Raw genomic sequence first — 24,941 nt, 5'->3', positions numbered from 1 at the left:
TACCAGAATCAAAGTTGTTATTTTTGGACCCTTATTACTAAATGGTTCCAGCTGAAACCTCCGAAATCAATCTGAACCTTCCTTTGGGGTATGGCACCTTGTGTTTCAATTTCAAAGTGATCCATTCACTTTTACTGAAGTTATTATTTAGAAATCAGAAGAAAATATTTGTTTCTGGCTTCTTTATGGAACCTTATTTTTACTTGGCTCAAGTTATAACCCCCAAATCAATCCCTGTCTTCCTTTTGTGATATGGCACCTTGTAATACAATTTTAAAGCAATCCACTCACTTTCCTCAAGTTATTGTCCAGACAGACAGAAAATGTTTGTTTCTGGATCTTTTTGACCCCTAATTACAAAAAGTTTTAACTGCCTTCCTTTAGTATTATAGCACCTTGTAATACAATTTCAAAGTGACCCTTAACTGACAGTCAAATTGTTGTCTGGACATAAGGAAAATGCTTATTTCTGGTTCCTAATTTCTAAAAAGTTTTAACTCACAAAATGGTACCAGTCTAACCATTGTGGTATAGAATTTTACAGAACATATAACAGACATCCCTGTCACTGGAGTTATATAGTTCAATTCTATGAAATGCTTCTTTTTGGCCCCTAGTTCTAAAATGGCTGCAGCCATAACCTACAATTCCTCACCAACCTTCCCATTTGTGGTTTGAAACCTTTTTATAAAATTTTATAAAGATCAACCAGTTGATGTTCAAATTATTACATGAAAACCAAGTGTTTCTAGATGGTGATGATGCAGATGACTAAGCCATACCAATTTATATGGCCCATACTTTTTGTGGTCATATAAAAAGAAAACAAAATGATTTAGACCATAATAAAGTTTAATATTAATAAAATATCAATTTCAATAATTACTATCCATAAAATCCAAACACTTGTAAAGTAAACATAGTATTAACATCAAATGGAATCCATCACAATTATATAAAACAATGCATGTTAGATCATCTTGCAACAAGTCTCTTAAATTAATGAAATATCCTTCAAGGCCAAAAGGCTGCCAGTCACTTCACAGGAATTCCTCTAAATCTTAAAACAATATGCTCTTTCAAAGACAAAGTAACAAAGTTTTAATGATTACTAATTGCAATAAAGATAACATATTGTAATCAAAGAGCCATTAGCACTAGGTGGTGGTGGTGGTGGTGGGGGGTGATTTTTGTGAATAATTCTAACATGAACAAAATTTGAAAGATCACAAGATGCAAAACCAAAATCACACATTCGAATAAGTCCCATATTATTTCCTAATAATGTATAAACTGAATGTCAATCAATACTACTGATTTCTGACATAAAAACTGTAATCCATAGTTAAACAGTATCAAACTTCACACACATTAACAAATTCTGTTCCATTTCACCTTTTTTCCATTTTTTTAACCTGTCCAAAAGTTTATTTGCAATCACATTCAACACAATTTCAACAGAGTATTATCCTACTCTGTAATTTTTCCCAAATGGAACCAATTTCTGCTTAAGAAAATAATTTCCTTGATCAATATAAGATTTTAAAAAATAGACACTTTTCCTCAATTTGAATTATGCCACCAATTTATCTTGTTTAAAATCACTGCTCTTTACTTTAAGATTATCAAACATAAAATATAAATGACAGGGTGGAGGTTTAGACAGATAAATGTATCAAATAGAACATATTTAGCACATTTAAAGCTTTTTGACACATAACTGCAAAGACTTCATTCCCTAAAAGCTCAAATGTTCAGTTTACCTGAAGACTAGAACTTTATTTCATTTGCAGAAATAAGAGAATTTTACCTGTAAAGAACTAAATAATTGTCAGAAACATAATTATAGGTTATAAAAAATTCATTGAATGTGGTGTGGATGAACCAAAAAAAACAACACAAAAATTGGTACCCCACAAACAATAGTACTTTCACAGTATGCACTTAGCAAGTTAGAAAACTACATTGTAGTATACAAATTCCTAAATAAATCTACTAAATGTTAGCATATATTGCTGAAATGTACGAAAATTTGAATCAAATTTCTCCACAAAAGCAGGTGCACCTCTTTAAGTTCAATACGTAAAAATCTTGGTAAATATTTGTCAAATTTCTCCATAAGAGGAGCACAGCTTCAATATAAACACTGCAAAGTTTGAACTATAGTGGTTATAACATTTACAAAATTACAAAACATGGTATCTCTTAAGTGTGAAGGACGGACAGACAGACTGACAGAATCAAGCCGCTACAGAACCTGCTTTAATCATTTGTAATGCAGATAAAAGTATTTTTGAATACTCAAGGTATTTCATTAACCATTATTATTCATTATCGCTGTGATCACTGGGAGACCAAGTTTCATCTGATTCTTCTGAATTGATTTCATCAATCATCTCCATTACAGTTTTAGGTACCTGAACTTCATAACTACTATCACTACTTGCATCATCTGTAATAGTGTCATCATCTGATTCCTGATGGGAGGGTACCCAAGAAACATCGGAATCACATTGACTCTCTTCATTATTATTACAAAGTCTTTTGGCATTTGCATCGCTTTCACTGCTATTTGTGCTGAGTTTTCGTTTTCTCTGATTAGGACTTGAATGACTTAGACTGCCAGAGTTAGTAGTGCTAGATGATGTGGCGACATTTTCGTTATGGCAGATTGGTCGACGTCTTCTCTTAAAATTGTACTCAGCATCACTATCAGTACCAGTTGTGTCATCATCAGATGTGTCTAGACCTTGGTTTTCACCATTCTCTTCATGTACATGCTCTGTTCCATTCTGTGATGTAGAGTTATGTCCCCTGTCATTAGTTGGTGTACTACTAGATACTCTGTCACCACGATAACTTTGATCTCTTGTGGGTGTACTACTTCCATAATCTGGTGACAAAGATCTTCTTCCAGATGACCTACTTCTGAATGAATGGTTACTTCTAACTGAATCAAAAGAACCACTTCTATTTCTACTTTGTGACCTTGACCTACTTCTGGAGTACATTGGTGACCTTGATCTATTTATGACCCATGGTGAACCAGAAGAACTCCTAGAAAAAGGTGATCTTGACCTTGACCAATATTGTCTTCTAGATCTGGATGATGACACACTTCTTCTGTTTTCATGGGGTATCCTAGAATCACTTCTGTATGAATCATATGACCTTGACCTATATCTGTCTGTATAGTAAGAATCGCTGTATAAATCATGATTAAAAGATCTTCTATCATATGATGGTGAACGAGATCTACTTCTACTTCTATAATTGTAATATGACCAATTTGACTCATAACTGTATGACCTAGATCTTGACCTACTTCTATAGTATGAAGACTGATAAGATGGTCTAGACCTATTGGAAGCATTTGAATTTGACCTTGATCTATGTTCAGTGGAATGCTGTTCTGAATAGTGTGACAAGGTTGATCTACTAGACCTCCACCATCGAGTAGGTGTTTGTTCTGAGTCACTGTCATAGTATTCAGATTCACCATTACCATTACTGTGATTTTGTTCCTCCCTCCCTTCTTCATTAATATCATTTCTTTGTGAATCATGATTATTAATATCTCTCTCAGCTTGGTTTGAAGAAGCTGTCAAAATCTCAGTCTGATTGGCCATAGAAGATGTAGCACTACTTGTAACTGTACTTGAGGTGACTTGAGAATCAGACCTAGGATGTGACAAAGAGTTGTTGGTACTAGTTATTGATCCAAGTCTAACATGTGCTTGATAACTAAGGTCAAGGGCATGATCTGCGGAGGTCACAGTTGCACTGGATGGAAGACTAGGATGTATTGTCACATGGCGTTGTGACCTACTTCCAAATCTATGTCTTGGAGACATTGTGGGTGAGCGTGGAGTTAGGGGCTCTGGAGGAATTTGATGAGTTGGAAGAGTGTCTTGTAGTGTTGATCTTCTTCTTGGGTAAATAATATATTCCTGAAAACCACCATTACTTGTGGTGGATGCATTTGCTGATGTGGTTGCAGGTCGAGTAACTGGTGTCATCAAGTTAGGTTGACTGTAATAGTTTGGAACATCATCCTCTGAACTGGAATTACTTCCTGGTAAGAAGTTATACATAGAACCATTATCTGACATGTCATTACTAGAATAACCTACCCAAGTAGTTAAGTAGTCCCTTCTCCTTTGCTGAAGTTGTTTTAATCGCACAATATTTTTCTGGAGTTTGGCTGTCTGTGCATTTAGCTCTTTTATTGTTTCTTGTAGCTTATCCACCAATTCACATTTTTCTGCAAACAAATTTAAATCAAATTTAATATCTTATTCAAAATATGAAACTATAGTAAATCAATCATTAGGAAACATTATATTTATATCTCAACATTTGTAAATATCTTATTATAACTTTCAATCAATGATACTTGTACATTTAAGAGTATCCATGTCAGACCTGGACACAATAGCAGACAATACTAGGTAGAAATGACTGAAGTCTTACATAAAAAATGTAATATCAATTAAAACAAGTATAGTGCTAAAAGTCCTAAGTCTCCCAAAAACTTTAGCATGACCACATATGCTTCAATCTGGGCAAGTTTTGTTTGTTTCTATCAAAGCAAACATACAAATGGAATTTTTCAAAATAAAACTTCTATAGTAATTGATATTTCTGACTACTGATCTCAAAACCAATATGTGTCTACTCTAGCTTGTATCAACTATGCATTTAAAACAGAAGGACAGACAGAAAGATATGGTAAATTTTACGACCTTCCAATATTACATAACAAATAATATAATGCCCCTCCTTTACACTAAACAGACTCGAAAGTTCATATACCTCTGCTAAGTCTTTGCAATTCCTCATAACAATCATGGTTGTCATAGCGACATACAGGTATCATCAGGCCACATCTACCCATACATAGTTTCTCTCGAAACTCACAAGTTTCAGTCTCGTGATGGTCTTTCTCTTTCTTCAGGATCATCTTACTACAGGATTTAAACCGACACTGAACTTTTTTGAATCCACAGTTCTCTATATGTGACAGATAAAGCTCCAACATAATTTGTTCTACACACCCATTTTCTTTAAAGTCACAATTCATCATCAGTCTGTTGATCATATTTTGTACAAGTGGCAGCACTGGTTTTAAGTGTCTTAATCTCAATCTGGTGCGACATGTTGGACAGTTGCCATGGTTGTTGAGCCATGTTGATATACAGACATTACAGAACACATGTCTACATGGACTCTCAACTGGTGAGTGGAGAACACACTGACATATACAACAGACCAGGTCTGGATCAGGGGGCAGACAGAACTTGTCTGTATCAAACTGGGACATCCTGTAAATAAAACAGTCAATTTAGTTAATTTCATGGATTTTCATTGAGTGTCAACCTATATTAATTTCACAGATGATAACACACTTATGTTTATATTTTTTTGCTTTTTCACCCTAAAACATTAAATGATGCTGGAATAAATTCAGGGGTGAGATACATTGTACCAGGAAGAAATAATGAGTAAAAAACAATAAAACAATAAATCATAAACATTCTGTGAATCAAAGAAGAACACAGAACAATGACTATGGTGTGGTGTTGCTCCAAGACATCAGAATCAATGACTATGGTGTAGTGTTGCTAGAAGACATCAGAATCAATGACTATGGTATGGTGTTGCTCGAAGACATCAGAATCAATGACTATGGTGTGGTGAAGACATCAGAATTAGTCATTTGATTCCATGGCAAATTGAAACTTAAATTGAAGAATAAATGTAATACCTTTTCCACTTACATTGAATAAACAAAAAAAATATATACAAAAGCATTTCAAAGAAGTACTATTATTATACAGATAACAGTACTTTATCAAATGTTCTTTGTGTAAAAAAATTCTATATTTTACAATGTAAAATAAATTTGGTAATTTCACTCTCTGGCTTTCTTCTGCACAAACGTCACAATCCAAATATCGATATGCTGAATTCATTTTGAAAGAGTAATCAAGGGAACCAAGGTTATAGCGGTAATCAAAAGAATGTAATCCAGGGACAAAGACCAGACATGGAAAACAGACATACACAACAAAGAACATAAAGTAACTAAAATCATACATACAAAGTAACAAAAGTAAATGAGCAACTTGGACTCCACTAAAAACTGGGAGCATGGACCAGGTGCACCGGTAGGGTAAGTGTCCTCTGCTTTTCTAGAAACACCCGCCGAGTTGCTCATAAAAAGTCAAGTCCGGGGTAGACAAACGAGGGAAGGAAAACTATGACCCGTTGAATAAATCAGTTTTCATGGTGCTGATGTATACACCATAATGATCCACGAGTTCATGATAACGACCATAAAACTTCTGTAATGATGACTTCAATCTTGTAGCAACATAACCCTGTTCCAGAAGCCTATTTGTTAGAGTTCTAGCGCGATACAAAAGTCTGCGTAGTTTTGGCAAGCTCTGGCATAACATATGAGTTGTGATATGAATACTCCATACGCAGGAGCCGAAGGGATGTTGCCACAGATGAAAGGAAAGTTGACAATTCTGAATGAAAAGTCATCACGTTTGTCGTAAAGTTTGGTCAATAGTTTTCCTTTACCATCGATTTCTAAGTGTAGGTCAAGATATGAGGCTGACTTCACAGTGTCTGTAGTATCCTTTATCTCAAGTTCTTTTGGGTAGATGCGATGTATCAAATCCCCGAAATTAGGATTGTTTAAAGATAATACGTCATCTATATAGCAGAAACTGAGATTGAAGGATCTAGCCAAACAATATTCTTTCTTTCTGATCAGATCAGCTATAAAGTCAGCCTCATAAGAGTGAAGGAATAGGTCAGCAAGTAAAGAAGCACAATTTGTTCCCATTGGAATGCCGACTGTTTGAAAAACACGTCCACCACACTGGACAAATATGTTGTCAATTAAAAATTTCAGCATTTTGTAAACATCTTCCTCTGTATATTTGGAAGATGATTTGGAATTATTTCTTACAAAGTATGAGGAATCTCTACCAAGAACTATATATTTGTATCTAGGTGTACCATCTTTTTTGGAAAAGCAACAATGTATAATGTTTTTAAGTCGGGATTTTAACTGAGTATGGGGAATAGCAGTATACAGTGTTGAAAAATCATAGGTTTTAATGCTATTATATTCAGATAATAGTCTTGAACTGATTGTCTCCAAAAGATCTTTCGAATTTTTCAGGATCCACATTGAATTAATACCACTACGGGAGTAACAAGTGTTGTGGTAGGACTGTAGACCCTCTTTGACAGTTGTGAGTATAGAAGTTTAAAGTTTTGAAGGAGGTTTGGTGGTACATTTTGCAGATCCAGCTATGAAACGTTGTTTGTACGGGTTCTTGTGAAGTTTAGGAATCCAGTACATAGACGGTAAATCACAATCATCGTCCTTGGTAGAGAGACCAAAAGAGGATAGCACAGATTTATGGTTTTCCACAATCTCTTCTTTGGAGAGAGTGGTAGCAGTGTAGGTCTTATCACTGCTATTACTTTCTACATCTACCTCTGATAATAGAATACAGCATTAAGTTATAGAGAAAATCTACATGATAATAAAAATTAGTAATCATGAATAACCAAAATATAATTACTCATGCCAAGAGTGCTTGAAGATTGAACTGGTGATATATAATGGAATCTTACTGTATCATAATAATAATTGTCTTCTCAACTCAAGGAAAAAGAGGCCTCTGGATAATGAATATCCATTTTGTCTGAAGTAAGTACAATATCTTATCTTTCATTGCATTTAGCTTATAATTTTTACACTCAGTAATTGGTTGCAAAAAGATGCATTGAATTTATGTTCTATATATGTTTTCATTGTTGAGTCCTTAATTGATGTTGCTAGTGATTTACTGTAGTTTTTTTTGTGTGACATTTTGTTTCCCTTATCTTTACTTTTGATGTGTAATCCTTTTTATCGGACTTGCTACATGATGTCTGCAGATTGTCTCCCTTTAATGTGTCCACGTTTAAGCCATGTATTTGGTTTGTGATGTGTTTAAATCATTCCACTTCTGATAAGGTATTTTTTTGCTGATATTTATGAATATATCACACTATTTTCTAAAACTTGTTTCTATTAAAAATCTGACCATGGCAATTTATTTGAGTAGATCAGGATGTTTTTTTAAATCCTTATTTCATTTTCTTTCAATTTTACAGCAATTTTCCTATCATGACCTTAGAAAAATTTGAAAATGAAAATATTGATTGTTTCCCTTCTTTTGCTGTTTCTTGGAAAAACTAGAAACAATATGGTTGGAAGCGCACACTAGGTCCCTTGTTTGAGCACAAGAAACACTGAAAATGTACATTTTTCTATGCTCTTGTTCTAGCAACACTGTGATACAGTGGGGCCTTTTTTCCTCTTTCTGGTGTATACCCAAGGACTGTATCTAACACTTTCTGGTATACTTGATTCAGGATGCAAACACCAATTTCGATTTTTTTGTAATGAAGAACTGATGTGTTTACATCTGGGTCATACATCATAGAGGTAAGGTCAAGAGCTGTTAACTGTGTTTGCATTGGGTCATTCATCATAGAGGTAAGGTCAAGAGCTGTTAACTGTGTTTGCATTGGGTCATACATCATATAGGTAAGGTCAAGAGCTGTTAGCTGTGTTTGCATTGGGTCATACATCATAGAGGTAAGGTCAAGAGCTGTTAGCTGTGTTTGCATTGGGTCATAAATCATTGAGGTAAGGTCAAGAGCTGTTAACTGTGTTTGCATCTGGGTCATACATCATAGAAGTAAGGTCAAGAGCTGTTAGCTGTGTTTGCAATGGGTCAAACATCATGATGTAAGGTCAAGAGCTGTTAACTGTGTATGCATTGGGTCATACATCATAGAGGTAAGGTCAAGAGGTGTTAACTGGGTTTGCATTGGGTCATACATGATAGAGGTAAGGTCAAGAGCTGGTAACTGTTTGCATCTGGGTCATACATCATAGAGGTCAAGAGCTGGTAACTGTGTTTGCATTGGATCATACATCATAGAGGTAAGGTCAAGAGCTGTTAACTGTGTTTGCATTGGGTCATACATCATAGAGGTAAGGTCAAGAGCTGGTAACTCTGCATCTGGGTCATACATCATAGAGGTAAGGTAAAGAGCTGTTAACTGTGTTTGCACTGGGTCATACATCATAGAGGTAAGGTCAAGAGCTGTTAACTGTGTTTGCATTGGGTCATACATCATAGAGGTAAGGTCAAGAGCTGTTAGCTGTGTTTGCATTGGGTCATACATCATAGAGGTAAGGTCAAGAGCTGTTAGCTGTGTTTGCATTGGGTCATAAATCATTGAGGTAAGGTCAAGAGCTGTTAACTGTTTGCATCTGGGTCATACATCATAGAAGTAAGGTCAAGAGCTGTTAGCTGTGTTTGCAATGGGTCAAACATCATGATGTAAGGTCAAGAGCTGTTAACTGTGTATGCATTGGGTCATACATCATAGAGGTAAGGTCAAGAGGTGTTAACTGGGTTTGCATTGGGTCATACATGATAGAGGTAAGGTCAAGAGCTGGTAACTGTTTGCATCTGGGTCATACATCATAGAGGTCAAGAGCTGGTAACTGTGTTTGCATTGGATCATACATCATAGAGGTGAGGTCAAGAGCTGTTAACTGTGTTTGCATTGGGTCAAACATCATAGAGATCAAGAGCTGTTAACTGTGTTTGCATTGGGTCAAACATCATAGAGGTCAAGAGCTGGTAACTGTGTTTGCATTGGGTCATACATCATAGAGGTAAGGTCAAGAGCTGTTAACTGTGTTTGCATTGGGTCATTCATCATAGAGGTCAAGAGCTCTGAACTAACACAGTCAACTCAACATTCTATACATCATGTAATATTCTTTTTACTTTTAAGTTTGATGCTATTATTTACATAAAACAATTAGATGCAACCCAAATCATGTTTTATATTTTAGTAACAGACCTTATTTGAACTTAAATATAATTTTGCTGTGACACTACTCCCCTGAAAGATCTCATGCTACGTTTCATGGAGACGAAATTCATAGTTGTAGAAGGAAAGATTACTCTCTGTTGTTGAAAAGCAAATCTACTCCCACACAATTAGAAATGCTCCAAATTAAACTGGATGGATTGTTAGATGATTTAAGAATATCAGATATGGCAAATGTCTGTAAAATCATTCAAACTTAAGCCATAACAATCATTGAAATAAATCATGTCCTTAGATACATGTCCCTCTCAACTAGCTACATTCCTCAATTGATAACCTTTATAGCTCAAGAGCTACAAGTTATAGCCTAGAAACTTAGGTGTCATTTAACGTGCTTAGTTTCTTAGGCATCTAGTTCCAGACACACATACATTAACATAAATGCCAAAGTCTTAGAATACAATATAAACAATTATGTATGGTGCAGACAACACTAGCCATGCACTTTTAAGGCCGTGGAGCACCCTGGAACCTGCAGCTCTATTTTCTTTACACATGGCCAAAATAGCTCATAATACCTAAAAGCAATATGACCAGACCACAGACTGACACCATTCCCATGCCTTATTGAAGTTTATATGCCATTGTCTAAGCAAAAAATTATCTTCATTTATCATCTCTGGGCTTCTGATGTCATGAGGGGGTAACCATAATGAAAATACATAATCCAGTGATGCATCGGGATGGTTTCAGGGCTTATGCAACTTTTGTAAAACATTTGGCAAAAAAAAAAATGAGTGGAAAATGACAGCATGGAGTCCCTGTCTGTATACAAGTTTCTTAATCAGATCCACTGCCCCATTTTTTGTAAATATTTGGATCCACAGGGGCCTGCATGAAAATCAGAAGACAGGTTCAGCATACTGACTATTTATAGTCTTGCAGGATTTTCATTACTATCTATATTATGCATCTAAAAATAAACAGCTTGAATATATATCAACAGTGAATGAGTGAATGCATGGAAATAAACAGGTACTGATAAGAGATTAGAGGTCAACTATTTTTATTAGGATGGTTGTTAATGCAAAAGTACAATTCTAATAAATCAGTACATTAAGTTCAAAGTAAAAGTTGTTTATTTGGTTTGTTTATTGGCGTAAATAACATAGAATTAAATTTGATATATCTACTTCGGGATAAAACAGGTAGTCCGCAGATGGTAATGACGGCTCTGTTCTTAAATCTTATGAAAATAGGCCAAAATTTAGATAGCCCACAAGACTACCATGGACATTTTTCAAGTAATAAACTGTTCTTCAATAAAGATTAAAGTTCAAACAATTTATGGCTTAATCAACAAAAATAACTTTATTTTTTGGGTTGTATAGTTAATTCATCATGAACATAATTTGTGTTGTTTTCCCCCAATTTAGATTAAATTAAACCATTCAACTATTAGTATATAACCTAAATTATTCCATGCGATGTAAGATAATATTTGTCCAGCTGTAAAAGACGTCACCAGTTAGCAGTTTTGGGAAAGGTAACCAGTCGTCAAAGAGTTGTCGCCACTATATTGACTTCCTGCACGTGTATTTTGTCAACATAAATATAGTGGATCAATGTCTGAGTTAAAATCAAGGTTTGGAGATAATGATAATATCACTTTATTTAACTAAACATCTCCCCAAACTGTCCCATAACTTGTTCCGTTTCCGATTTTTCTCTTTTGTTCTTCATAATTACCTTAGACAGGGTTAGAACTACCCTTCTGATAGTCCGAGATTGCTCTAATCTGATGTCCAACGGCTGCTTTGCCAGACAAACTTGGGCCGTGGGATGTCAGAGCTTGTTCCTTAGTAGAAACACCGGAATTTGTTAGTAAACTCTATAATTTCAAGGAAAGACGTTATATGTTGTCAGATGTAGATCAGTAGTGACATGTTTCTCAGTCTGTATAAAATTAGCACACTGCGTACAGTTAGATTAACAAAATTTCGAGTTTGGTCTAACAAAATAAACCGAAAATCTTGACTGGAAGATTTTTTCTGACAAGAAAGGCAAGTTGTTGTAGTCTTGAGTCAATGCGTCAGTAAACTGGTCTTTTGGGTGGGCGAGCACCTCCTGTTGAGTACTGGATCACTGTAGTTTCTGTCGGCCTGAGTAGTTTGTAGTAAGTCTAATTATTTAATAGATATTTGGGTGTGCATGTCAGACTTTCTACTTTATCTTGTTGTGCCAGCCTTCTAAATGGTTTGTAGTGTGAGGTCCTTCAGTCTGGTAGTGGTTCCATAAAAATCTGTTGTTCTCAATCCAGTGTTCGGTAACATAGTCTGTAAATGTAGTAGAGTCGGGTACATTATCTGAGTTATCAATGTCTTGTAGTGAGTGGAACCATACATCTTCTACTTCATTCTGAAGGACCAGTGGTAGCACTGCTGCTGGTCTCACTACTTGAGTGATGTCAGCGTTGTCTTTATAGTAGATCTGGAGTCTACACTTTTGGGTCTTGCACCCAGATGCATTGAGTATTGTGAAAAAAGCATCCTTTGATGGTCACACCTGGGAATACAGTAGTGGCTGCGTTATTGGTGGCAATCTCATAGTCGATAAATAGAGTGGTTGAAGAATAATGTTGAGTTGTCAAGAAATCTCTTTAATGTGACTGAAGAATCTGACATACATGGTCTGGTCTTTGTTGGTAGTAAGCCAAATACTAGTGGGAGCATAGAACCGTCGATCATGGCATGAATAGTGTACAGCTGATGAAATAATGAAGGACATATATAGAAGGTGCCATCACAGAATATAGTATCGGCAGCAGCAAGATGTCTCAGGTTGCTGGTGGTTGCAAATATAAGCATGTGGGGATAAATGTTGTCATAAGGAAGTGGAAACTGTTCTCCAGCAGTAGTTGTGCACCATTTGTCTTGGAGGTTGAGATCTGTATCACCCTCATTACACCAATTTTAGATTGGTTGCTAGGGTGGTTGTGTTGGTATCCACGTTTAACTAGATGGTCATCATTTGTGTTTACACATATTAATTAAGGGTAAAACTAACCTTACTTTTTTTTCAATTTTATAAAGTTCATATACATGTAAATATTAATCATATTCTTGTACTATAATCCCAATATTCAACAACATGTAATAAAATATTGAAATATTTGATTTAAAACACCATTAAGCTGCTATATTTGATAACAAGTACTTTTTTTCAATATATGCTTAGTTTATAACAGTATTTTACAATTTTAACTTTAATTCTACAGGTAAATCTGGGTGAAATTAAGGTGATCAATAAAGAACAGACTACAAATATTAAAACAACAATTTCATATATGTTTATTTAAACCTGTAATTAAATGTATGCAAACCAGGATTAAACCTTCCTATGTACACATAATCTAGGAGGCTTGGGACCTGTAGTTAGTTTTTTTTTCTGGAGAAGCCATTCAATTATTAAAACTATCAGAAACAAAAAGCATCACCAGACTGTTGGTACAACAATCAATATGTCCGAGGTGTTTTATTTATAATTATTATAGTAATTATCAATTTAAAAGAGCAGAATTCAGAAATAAAAAGATTTGATCCTTGGTGAAATACAAAATATTTCCAAGCACAAATTTTTTATGACCTGACTAGATTTTTATCCTAACTGGATATACACCCGAGAAACAGAAACAGAATATACATTGTATCTTACAATGGCTCATTGAATTTTATGACTAATACAATATCAAATGGTCAGTTTTGGCAAGGTGGAATATGGGTTTAAAACACTGACTGTTGGTGTAACTCAGATCGGACATAAGTGTTAGATAACCATTCCACTTTGAATTTTATATGGCTGTAAATTTAAGTTTTGGTCAATCATAAAAATATAATTCATGATTTTTTTTCTTAGATTATTGTCAACATAATAATTTTAATGATTTAAAATGGATGAGGATTAATATAATTTACTGGCTGCAAAGACTTATTTTCATACCACTCCCTGCTGGCAACTATAATTCTTTATGCAACAAACGAACACCGTGTTCCTTTGAATTCTGTAAGCATTTCCAATATTGTCTTTCTAAACAGTTCTTCAAGTGTAGCTGCAAATGGACTTGATACTGTATTTAAAGAGATCAAAATCCTGCTTTATCATGGGGCTCAAGACAGGATTCGATTACTACAAGATATGTAATAAAAAGTACTAACAGGGACTTTAATATGCATTTAAGGACCATACGCGACAGATGACATTAGTATAAAACTCTGACATAAATTATAGAGTTTCTTTTATTATTGAAAAAGTTTGATTGTACTTCTGTACTTCAAGGCATGGTCATGTGAAGTTGTGAAAGTAAAAATAAAACCATTTCTTTGTAACAAACATTTTATTAAATATCGACTTCAAAATTTTTATTTCCTATTTTAAAACATTCTTGAAAGGTTTAAAAGTTTTGTGATACAAAAATTAATCAATTAAAAAAAATAGAAACTCAATTACTCACATTAGAGCAAGATTTTCTAATATAAAAAAATATGTATATTTTATTAGAAATTCTTTTTCAAATATAAAAAAAAATAGTTTAAAAAAAAAATACAAGAAGTTCTAACATAAACAAAAATTAAATTCCTTTATTAGAAATTCATTTTCTTATATTAAAAAATTAATTTCTAAAAAAAAAAAAAAAAAGAATACAGGAATTTCTAATAAAAAAGAAAAAAATAATACTATAAAATGAATTTGTATTTTCAAAGATGAATCTGTGATACAATATATAAATCAAGTTACTAAAATTAATTTGTAATATCGAAGATGAATTTGTAATACAATATATAACAGAGTTAGGAATAGTAGCCTGCCTGCCTGCCAGCCCGAGGCTGGCTATTTTTTGGCAGGGCTGGCTAATTAAAGCAAAAATTTACAGGATTCAGGACTGGCTGGAATTTGAGTGAGTTTCCTGCCCTGTATATAAATCAAGTTATGATTTTTATATTCTAAAAAAGATAATTTCTTAATATTCTAAATCAAAAAAACACATTTGAGTATTATCTTTCTAGGTCCAGCCATGCTCTGTGAATTCACAGGCTTGTTTGTAGTCAGGTAGAAAGTTTTGGATTAATTTTATCATATTTGTCAAAAGGTAATGATGAACCTAAATTCATTCTTTAATATGGAAGGATTTGCCATTTTTGGACAATAAGTTGAATATGATGAAAATTACTCCCTGTGGAAAGAGAACACGAGCTACCCATGCCTATATATCTCTAATTGGTCAATTATTGGTTAATTGGTGGTGTCAATTCATATTACAATAATTTATAGCACAGTCTTCCTCCTTTTCCAAATAGACTTCTCACCCAGCAGGCTCAAAGTCCATTTGAATAACTCTTAGACTGTCATATAAATGTAACTTATTTATTTCTAGTGATGTTAACTCCTTTGGACTATCAGTAGTCCAGTCAATCATGACTACTGTGGCAGTTTGTATACAACCATAATATTTTAATTTTATTTTTGTTTTTACAAACACTCTTAGCATGAGAACATTGGTTAACAAACTACAAAAAGCAAAGGCATAGTTTATACAGATCATTACATATGACTCTCTCTCTCTAATATACACACCCTTGGACCTAAGTAAATTGAAAAGACTCCTAGCATTCTGCATGAAACTTTGATGTACTATTTCTATTGATGGAAACTCTCTTGCTTTTAAAATTTTTTATACTAAAACATTTTCGAGTAATTTAATTCATGAAAATGACAAAAAAATGTTGAGGGACCCCTATTCTATCTTGATAACTGTCAGGGTTAGAAGATATCGGTGGTTAATATCGGAATAATTAATTATTCATATCATTAATTAATTCATTTCTTTATATCCTTATTAAATAAGATTATAAATATATATACAGTAATTCATAATGCTAAATCCTAAATATATAAAGATGTTGTTACACGAATGAAGTTCTAGACCAATTCAAACTCAAAGTTTTTGGTGATGACATTTCACAACTAATGGTGTATGTGCAAGAGAAACATGTGTGAACATATATATACATCGTGAATTGATTACCATGTACTTTACTTTATTGTCAGGTATTTCCATCAAAAGTTTGGTATTGATAAACGAGGTTGTGATTTCACTACAAGTTTCTGAATTTCTTCAGTAACTGGCAAATGACACAAAATTATGTATGTTACAAAACCTTGTGAATTGAGAATCATTATCAATACTAGTCTTCCATGATTCAGTTTGAACGCTTGGAATATTTTCTTTCACTACGGAGTATTTTTTTTCAAGTTAATTTTGAGGGGAAATGCCCCATAGATATAAATTCATTAATGTACTCCTCTAGTTTATATTTGTATATAATATTGCATACATCAGGAATAAGCCCATAGTGTTTATGATTTCCATTCATCAAGAAAGAAATTTTCTTGTTTGAACTGTTGCAATAAATCATTGACAAAAACTAAATATAAAAGACACTACAAGACTCCTCCTTTTCTAACACCTTCATTAACTTGAAATAATTTTGACTGGCATTGATTTAAAACAATAGAATTTACAGTATTCAAATGGCAATCATCAATAATTTTCCACAATATACCTTTTACTCTTAGTCTATTTAATTTAAGCATAAGACCTTCCCACCAAACCATGTCAAAGGCCTTTCTGCTGTCCAAAAGAAGCAACGTAAACTACTAGACATCTTGATGTTGCGAATAATTGTTTCTTGTAAATTGAAGGAGGCAGTTAGGCACTTTTACAATTGTAACTTGGGTTATATGGCATGGGTACATGTAGGTATTGAGGTTCTATTTTTAGCTCACCTAGCCAAAGGCCATGTGAGCTATTGCCATCACTTGGCATTGTTGTCGTCCGTTAACTATTTTTCAAAAATTTTCTTCTCTGAAACTACTGAGCTGAATTATATGAAACTTTGCACATATGTTCCTTAGGGTATCTTGCACAAAAGTAGTGTTCAGATTTTTGATCCATCAAAAAACATGGCTGTCATTACTAAAAATAGAACATAGGAGTCAGACTGTAATTTTTCACTTATAATCTCCATAACCATTCAGTTTAGCCAAATTCTGACAGGGTAAAAGTGTTTAGCATGATGAGATTTATATGTGGTCAAATTTTCATTTTAATCTAATAAGCCATTTAGGAATTATTTCCCTTTTTTGATGTTTTTTTGCTATTTTTAATGTTATTTCTTTCAAAATCTGTTTGACCAATTGGAACCAAACTTGGTATGTATGTATCTTGGGGTATCTTGCACTAAATTTGTGTTTAGATTTTTTATCCTTCAAAAATATGGCCATCATAACTAAAGATAGAACACAGGGGTCAGACAGACAGTAGTTTTTTGCATATATCTCCAAAACCATACGGTTTAGCCAAATTCTGACATAGGGTAAAAGTCTTCTGCATAATCAGATCTATCTGTGGTCAAATTTTCATTTTGATCTGTTAAGCCATGCAATGGTCCATATGATAAGTCTTCTTGAGTCAAAATTGTTAGACAACTTCTTGTTAAATTTATTGCCATTGAAAGACAAAATTTAACCAGGTGAGCAATTCAGGCTCCTGGGAGCCTCTTGTTTTTATGGGATAGGAATATCTGATTTTATATGTATGAAAGGGCAAAAGGCATGGAAAAGTTACTAACCCCCTTAGTAGGGGAAAGTTTTATATATATTTGTTTACTTCTTTTCTTAAATCCTAAATACATGTATGTATACCGTAAATCAAAAATTGATAGAAAGAAACTTATTTACAACAAATAGCTGTGTTAACATGGTAGGATACACTCATCCCCTTTAGGCCTGTATTCTTTAAAATGAATTGTTTGTGAACATTTTTTATTTGCCATGTACTATCAGAGAGTTTCCTAATAAAAATTTGTATTTGTAAAAGAATTGTTGCTCTTTGGTAAAATATTTTGTGTTTTGTTAGGGAGGTTAGACATCATAGCATTTTGACCAGATACTGTTTAATGGTCATAAGCTTGTTGGAATTTTTAAATTAAAACATGTATATAGTGAAATATATATTTATTAGGATAGTTGTTTTGTACAATTCAATGGTTGTAATGTAAAATTGCTGTCTTTTCAGCTTTGCTGTGAATCAGAAGCATGACGCTTTTTACACAGGAGGAAACATTCAGGTATAGTACAACTGCAAACTTGGTGTTCACTGTTCACTTAAAGTTCTGCTGATGGTAGTGGAAATGTGTAGAAATTTTATTCATTTCAGTTTTTATACCCCACACAATGAAGTTGTGAAGGGTATAATGTTTTTTACCTGTCAGTCGGTCAGTAGGTCTTCAGTTTTCCTGCATTTTATTTTAAATGCTTGCAGATATTGACATGATTTTTGGTATATAAATTCATAATAATAAGGCACAGGTCACGTTAAACTTTCGTTCTGCTCCAATGATTTTTACCGAAATTACATGCCTTGAACTTAGCAAAATTCACAGAAATAACAGTTTTTTGGACCTTTTTTCTAAACACTTTCAGAAATTGACATGATTTTTGTTATTTAAGTTCACCATGATAAATTACAGGTCAAGTGTACGTTTCGTTTTGCTCTTATGATTTTTACCAAAATTACAGGCCATGAACTTAGGAAAATTCACAGAAAAAAAATGTTTTCAGGATTTTATTCTAAACGCTTGCAGATATTGACATGATTTTTAGTATATAATTTCACCATGATAAGTTACAGGACAAGATTATAGTTGGTTTTGCTATGATGATTTTTATTGAAATTACAGGCCTTGAACTTAGCAAAATTTATAGAAATAACCGTTTTTTGGCTTTTTTTCTATACCCTTGCAGATTATAACATGATTTTTGGTATATAAGTTCACCATGATAAGTTACATGTCAAGTGTACGTTTTGTTCTGCTACGATGTTATTTACTTTGGATTAACTAAAACTCCAAGAAATCACAGTCTGGAGTTTGAAACTACCTATCTGAGTAATAGAATTTAGTTAAAAGATATAGGTCTGAAACCTGAAAAAACACTCATTCCTTTTTTTATCAGGGTCCTTCTACATGTATTTTTCTAACGAACAAATTTACTTGGGTATCCAAAATTGGGATGTGTAGGGTATGTGAGCGTGCTCACTAAAGTTCTTTAATCTTATTTGTTGTTAACTTGTAATGGCTTTCTTATCAGTTAGATTTGACTACTGACCATTTTTTGCACTTGGTTGATAGAGATTAAGCTTACAGTGCTATAGGTGCTGAGCTTGGTTCCAATCTGGTACTGTTAAGTCTGGTATGTCTGGGAACTTTTCAAAGAATAGAATTAACTGTAAAGATGGATTTCCCTATTTGCTCACCTGGACCGAATGTTCCAGTGAATGTATGCCATCGCTTAGCATCCGTCGTCTGTAAACTTTTGCTCAACTACATGAAAACCCCTTGACCAATTTTAACCAAACTTGGCTTAAAGGATGTATGCATAAGCCTTTACGAGAGATCTAGTTTTAGTTCTCCTTGATGAAAGAAGATGGTCGCCAGAGTATATTTAACTTTCTGATTGGTCAAATTTCAAAGATCACTTCCTCTGATCAAAAGTGCCAGTGTTTTGAAACTTAATGACCTAAAGGCCCTTCACAAACAGTCTACTTTTTGTATTGGTGAGGAGGTGGCAGGTATTATTTATTATTATTGATTTCACTCTTTTGTTTTAACATGATTGTGTACATATAAGTGTTTTTTTTTTCTAGAGGAACAAAGGTGGTGACTTATTGTTTTGTGGATGTGGTAATAAAGTTAATGTCCTTGATGTTAACAATGGCAAGGTCACAGATACTCTCGGACAGGTTTGTTATAATGCATCATCAACCAACTTAAAAGTTGATATCAAGAACAATCACATAAAGCAACAAAAAATTCTGGAGCAGTGATACAGAAAAAAACCAAAAACAAAAACAACATACAAGAATATGAAAATACCAGTATATACATGTAGGCACTCTAGAATGCAACAAAAAAAAATTAGAGCATTGACTAGGTGCACTGTTAGGGCTTTTTCACTATAAAAAAAGTTTGGTATTATTCAAAGGTTCTGCTGTAGACAAAGAATACATTGGATTTCTTACTTTTATTATCAAGTAATGTAGTGAAATTAATAGATGAAGATTTGCCTGATCTATTTATTTTAAGGAAGAAGATGAGGAAATCACATGTTGCTGTATTACTCCAGATGACAAGGTAATTTCAGGGGATTGAAGTTTATGTAGTGCAATAAGGGGAATTGTGAAACACTGAAAAATACCATTATCTGGTATTTTATTAAGGAAATTATTCATTGATTCAGGGTTCTATCCAGCTACAATATTTATTGGTATTTTATGCCAAGTGACAAATTGATTTACATGTATTTGAGATGCTTCTTGGGTTGCTCCTGCTGTTGCTTCAGCTTAGCAAATTTTTATTGATACTCAGTGTAATAACTCATCTTTATTGAAATTTTTGTTTTCTATTGGTCCACTATAGGTGTTATTCAAGGCATCTTCAAGTTTTAGATTCAGTCCTGTAGGAGTCTATAGCTTTGGTTAATTGATTTTGCCTGTAGACTTATTCTCCAGAAAAATACATTAATGTGTTGTTAATAGTATGCTAATTGAATGTGAATAATTTTATTTCAGTACCTAATAGTGGCTACCAGACATTTACTTTTAAGACAGTGGTTGTGGAAGGAGAAAACTATTACAAGGTCTTGGAAGGTTTGTTTCACTATATTGATTTTTGTCACCCTTAAGATGTTATTATTTCCTTTCAAATCTAGATTTTACTGTTATGGTTGTTTCTATACAACCGTTTTATTGTGGTTGTTGGCCTTGCAAAAACAATGCTGATCAATTTATCATACAGCATGTTTAGATTGCTACTACAGCTTTCTGCTGTGGAAGAGTGTTACATTGTTCACTTATAAAATCATTGTTTTAACTTTAAAATATATTAGTTTTAAGGCTTCCGACAAAAATGCCTGGCAAGCATGTTAATGCTAAGTTGACACACTTTTTTAATGATTTAAAAAAGCAATTTTAACTTTTGACTTTATAAATTTTCAGATTAGAGACGACTGTTATATTTTTTTTAGTCTATGATAAAATAATCTCAACCAAGGGCATCAACGTTATTTTAATAAGACAGAAACAATAAGCAGTCATTCCTTAAAATTATACCTTCTGCAAACAAAGTTTGGGGGGGTATATAGGAATCACCCCGTCTGTGTCTGTCAATCCATCTGTCCAGATTTCTTGTAAGTGCAACTCCTAAACCTCTCAAGGTATTTTGATGAAATATTATAGAAAGGTTGGGCATTATACGTAGATGGAGATAATCCAACTTGATGTTAAAACCTTGTCAGCGCAACTCCTCCAAAACTGCACAAGGGATTTTGATGAAAAGTTATAGGAAGGTTGGGCATCATATGAAGATGTGCAGGAAGGAATATAATGACTGTCAGATGACTCCAAAGGGAGATAATTAAACTGAAGGGTTTTACATTTTGAAACCTCATCAACGCTGCTCCTCATAAATTGTTCAAGGGATTTTGATGAAATTTTATATGTAGGGTTATAGTTACTGTTGAAGGATTGTAAAGGGAGATGATTAAACTGAAGGGTTTTATATGTTGAAACCACGTCAACATAATTGTTCATAAACCGTTCAATGGATTTTGATTGAATTTTACATGAAGGAATATAGTTTTTGTTGGAGGATTCCAAAGGGAGATAACTAAAATTAAGTGTAATACATGTTGAAACCTTGTCAACACAACTTCTCATAAATATATTTACTGTCGAAGGATTCCAAAGGGAAATAATTAAACTTAAGGGTTGTATATTTAAGTTTTTCTTTGAAGCAGGAGTTTTTTTCTTTGAAGCAGGGTTTTTTTCCTTTGTGATCTTGCTATACCGTATTTCTGGTATATTTTAAGTATCAAAATTTGATACGATTTCATCATTAAAAAGGGTTGATGCATCACCCTCACATTACTAAATTAGGTCATGAAATGGTGGGCAAAATCTTTTCTTCAATCAGAAAGCAAGTTTCTTCTATCGCTACCTGATAACTTTATACCAGTTACTTATTGACAACATATGGATTGATTTCAGGCTATACATGTATCACCAGTTTCAGCCATGTGTTTTGATGTTACGTCTACACTACTGGCCACTGGAAGTGCAGACAGTACTATAAAATTATGGGATATAGAAAGACAATATTGTACACACAACTTAAAGGGACATCAGGGAGTAGTTAGGTAAGGATTGAACAGCACTAAATTCACAAAATGTCTTATACAACCATCTGAATACAGAAAAAAAATTAACAGTAAGTAGCTATTTATTTTTGAAAACATATTTCATATTTTGTTCTCATTTTAAAATTCTGTTTAAAGGTCTAAATAAAATATTTCTTCCGTATTCTATATCTTTTTCATGACACATTTGATGAATGATTAAACTCTACATGATTATTAACAACTCTACACAAAGAGATTTACTTTTCAGTGTAGTGGAATTCCATCCCAAATCAGACAAACTACAGTTATTTTCAGCAGCTAAAGACTACAAAGTTCGAGTTTGGGATTTGATGACAAGTGGATGTATTGCAGAAGTAGAGGCACATTTTAGCATTGTTACATCATTTTGTTTCTCACCAGATGGTAAAACATTATACAGGTGCGTATAATTAATGTATACAGTTGTGACAATATGTTCTTTGTTAAAAACATGAGAGCATGATGTTCCTACTGTTCAAAGTAAAAGTGTTACTCAGATAAGTAACCATCAGTGATGTGATGGTTCATTGTATTATGTAGATGTAGTAGACTTGGATATATGGTTAGTGTCTAAGTTAAGGTACACACTAATTTTGAAATTTTTTTGTAGAAAATTGTAAAAGCACCTAATTTTTTGACAGATCTATTTTTCTGTTGATATTTAGTTGTTTCTTTTGAACAGTGGTGGAAGAGATAGCACAGTAGCAGTCTGGGATACTGAGAAGTTGAAGGTCAACAAAACTATTCCAGTATTTGAGGTACATGTCTTAATTATTGTTCAAGGTCATTACCTTAGATGAAGATTGTTACAAAGAAATTACATTTATTTACATGTTTCATTTTGAATAAAGCACATGCTCTGACATTGTCAAATTCTGCCCCTGAAACTAAGAAGTAAGTTTCGAAAGGCATTGAAATATAGTAAAGGGGATGTTTGAAGTCATTATTACAGAGAAATGGGTTAATATGTAATTTGCTTGAAAAATTTGCTAGAAACTGTTGAACCACCATAATAAGAGATTGTAATTATACCCCCAGTAAACTAAGTTTGGGTGGTGGGGGTATATAGGAATCACTCAGTCCGTCTGTCCACATTTCTTATCAGGACAACTCTTAAACCTCTCAAAGGATTTCAATGAAATTTTATAGGAAGGTTGGTTATCATTTGTAAATGTTCATGAAGGAATATAATTGCTGTTGGATGACTGAAAAGGGAGATTATTCAACTAAAGTGTTTCATATTTTAAAACCTCATCAGTGCAACTGTTCCTATACCACTCAGGGGATTTCGATGAAATTGTACAAAAAGGTCAGGCACCATATTTAGATGTGCATGAAGAAATATAGTTACTGTTGAGGACTCCAATGGGAGATAATATAATTTAAGGGTTTGCCAGTTAAAACCTTGTAAGCACAACTCCTCCACTAGAGAGAATTTAATGAAAATTTATAGGAAGGCTGACCATCATATGTAGATGTGCATGATCGAAGGAGGATAATTGAACTTTTGGGTTATATATGTAACTTAATTTGAAGTGTGGGGTATTCTTCTTGTGAGCTTGCTCACAGTATTTCAAGTTGTTTATAGAACATATATATATATACCTTCTCCAATGATTTGTAGGGAGTAGAGTCTATCATACTATTACCAGAGAAATCAGAATTACCAGACCTTAATGTATCTGGAGATACTCCTCATGTAATGACTGTTGGCAGTAAGGGTAGGTACAAAATTTGATTCAATGTTTATTATATGTGTAATAATTGCATGATATTTGTTATCTCATATAAATTAACAATATCTCTGAAATGTGGAAAAGCTATAAAATAATTGTGGCAAAAAATGCTTCTATAACTCTATGCTTATCCAATGATATTTCTTTTTAATATACATTCACTAATTTTGTAAATTTAGAACAAAGGTTCATTTATTATGACAATATTATTGTTTAAGAGGTAATGTTAGAAGTTCAACTTTTTATGACATTAAGACCAATAATTTCTTAAATTTAGGATTCATTTTTATGTGTTTTCCATGTTAGAAAACTCATGAAGACTTTGTCTTGCATGGTTTTATAAGCCAATCAGATATTGCCAAATGATAACTCATGTAAAGGACTGGCAATTTGTAATTTTGTAACATAAGATCACATTGAATTGTGGGATCTGATGAAGGTATTCTTCTTGACTATAAAATGCAGCATTTTTGAAAGGAAATATGTACTTATAATCTTTATCTGCTGCACTCCAGTAGTGCATAAGATGGAATTTCTCAACACTACTCTAAGAAATTTCAAATCAAATAAGGACTCATATAAGAACTTATTATTCTCCCACAGAGAAGACAATGTATTTCTCTCCCAAGTGGAAGATATACTACAAATTAAATAAGGATGGTTTTATGTACCGAATTTATCAGTAATAGACTGTAAGTTAGATTCAATCTATGTTTAGTCAAACAGAATCATTTCCTACAACAGTTATTGTGGTCATATATTAATAGTCTGTGACATAATCAGTATTTTTGGAGATACACTGTATCAACTGTGATGTCATAGGAATAGTTGTTTTGATTGGATATCCTTCTTGCTTGGGAACTGTATTCATTGTCTGTCCTCTCTGGAAACAGCCATGTGCAGAAGAAACTATTTCAAGTCTGTGAAGGAAATCCCTGAAAT

General features: G+C 33.4%; 2 protein-coding genes across 3 annotated transcripts in view; one reads left to right on the top strand and one right to left on the bottom strand.

The window, feature by feature from the left end:
* Positions 1 to 834: 834 nt before the first annotated feature.
* On the bottom strand, positions 835 to 11,492 carry LOC148618541 (uncharacterized). Of its 2 annotated transcripts, XM_088577586.1 has the most exons (4): positions 11,401 to 11,492; positions 4,816 to 5,324; positions 3,019 to 4,264; positions 835 to 2,988 (listed from the first exon to the last, which is right to left on the bottom strand). In XM_088577586.1, exons 2-4 carry the CDS (start codon positions 5,321 to 5,323, stop codon positions 2,325 to 2,327), a joined length of 2,418 nt encoding a protein of 805 aa, XP_088433712.1. In that variant the 5' UTR covers position 5,324; positions 11,401 to 11,492; the 3' UTR covers positions 835 to 2,324. The 2 variants fall into 2 exon arrangements, with proteins under 2 accessions (XP_088433712.1, XP_088433711.1); XM_088577585.1 differs by having other exon boundaries at positions 835 to 4,264.
* The window catches only part of LOC148618540 (transducin beta-like protein 3), a 30,364-nt gene continuing 16,893 nt past the window's right edge, over positions 11,471 to 24,941 (top strand). Inside the window, exons 1-9 of the mRNA XM_088577584.1 lie at positions 11,471 to 11,575; positions 18,065 to 18,116; positions 19,694 to 19,789; positions 20,133 to 20,180; positions 20,618 to 20,695; positions 22,094 to 22,242; positions 22,493 to 22,663; positions 22,946 to 23,021; positions 23,888 to 23,984. Coding sequence (XP_088433710.1) covers positions 11,556 to 11,575; positions 18,065 to 18,116; positions 19,694 to 19,789; positions 20,133 to 20,180; positions 20,618 to 20,695; positions 22,094 to 22,242; positions 22,493 to 22,663; positions 22,946 to 23,021; positions 23,888 to 23,984 — 787 coding nt within the window. The 5' untranslated portion in view covers positions 11,471 to 11,555. The remainder of the gene's footprint in view (positions 11,576 to 18,064; positions 18,117 to 19,693; positions 19,790 to 20,132; positions 20,181 to 20,617; positions 20,696 to 22,093; positions 22,243 to 22,492; positions 22,664 to 22,945; positions 23,022 to 23,887; positions 23,985 to 24,941) is intronic.

The sequence above is a fragment of the Perna viridis genome, chromosome 4 (genome assembly GCF_037379345.1).
Source record: "Perna viridis isolate PV_CMFRI_1.1 ecotype Kerala chromosome 4, ASM3737934v1, whole genome shotgun sequence".
In the NCBI taxonomy this organism is placed as follows: domain Eukaryota; kingdom Metazoa; phylum Mollusca; class Bivalvia; order Mytilida; family Mytilidae; genus Perna; species Perna viridis.
The sequence above is the reverse complement of the archived record's forward strand: the minus strand, read 5'-3'. Positions and strand labels throughout refer to the sequence as shown.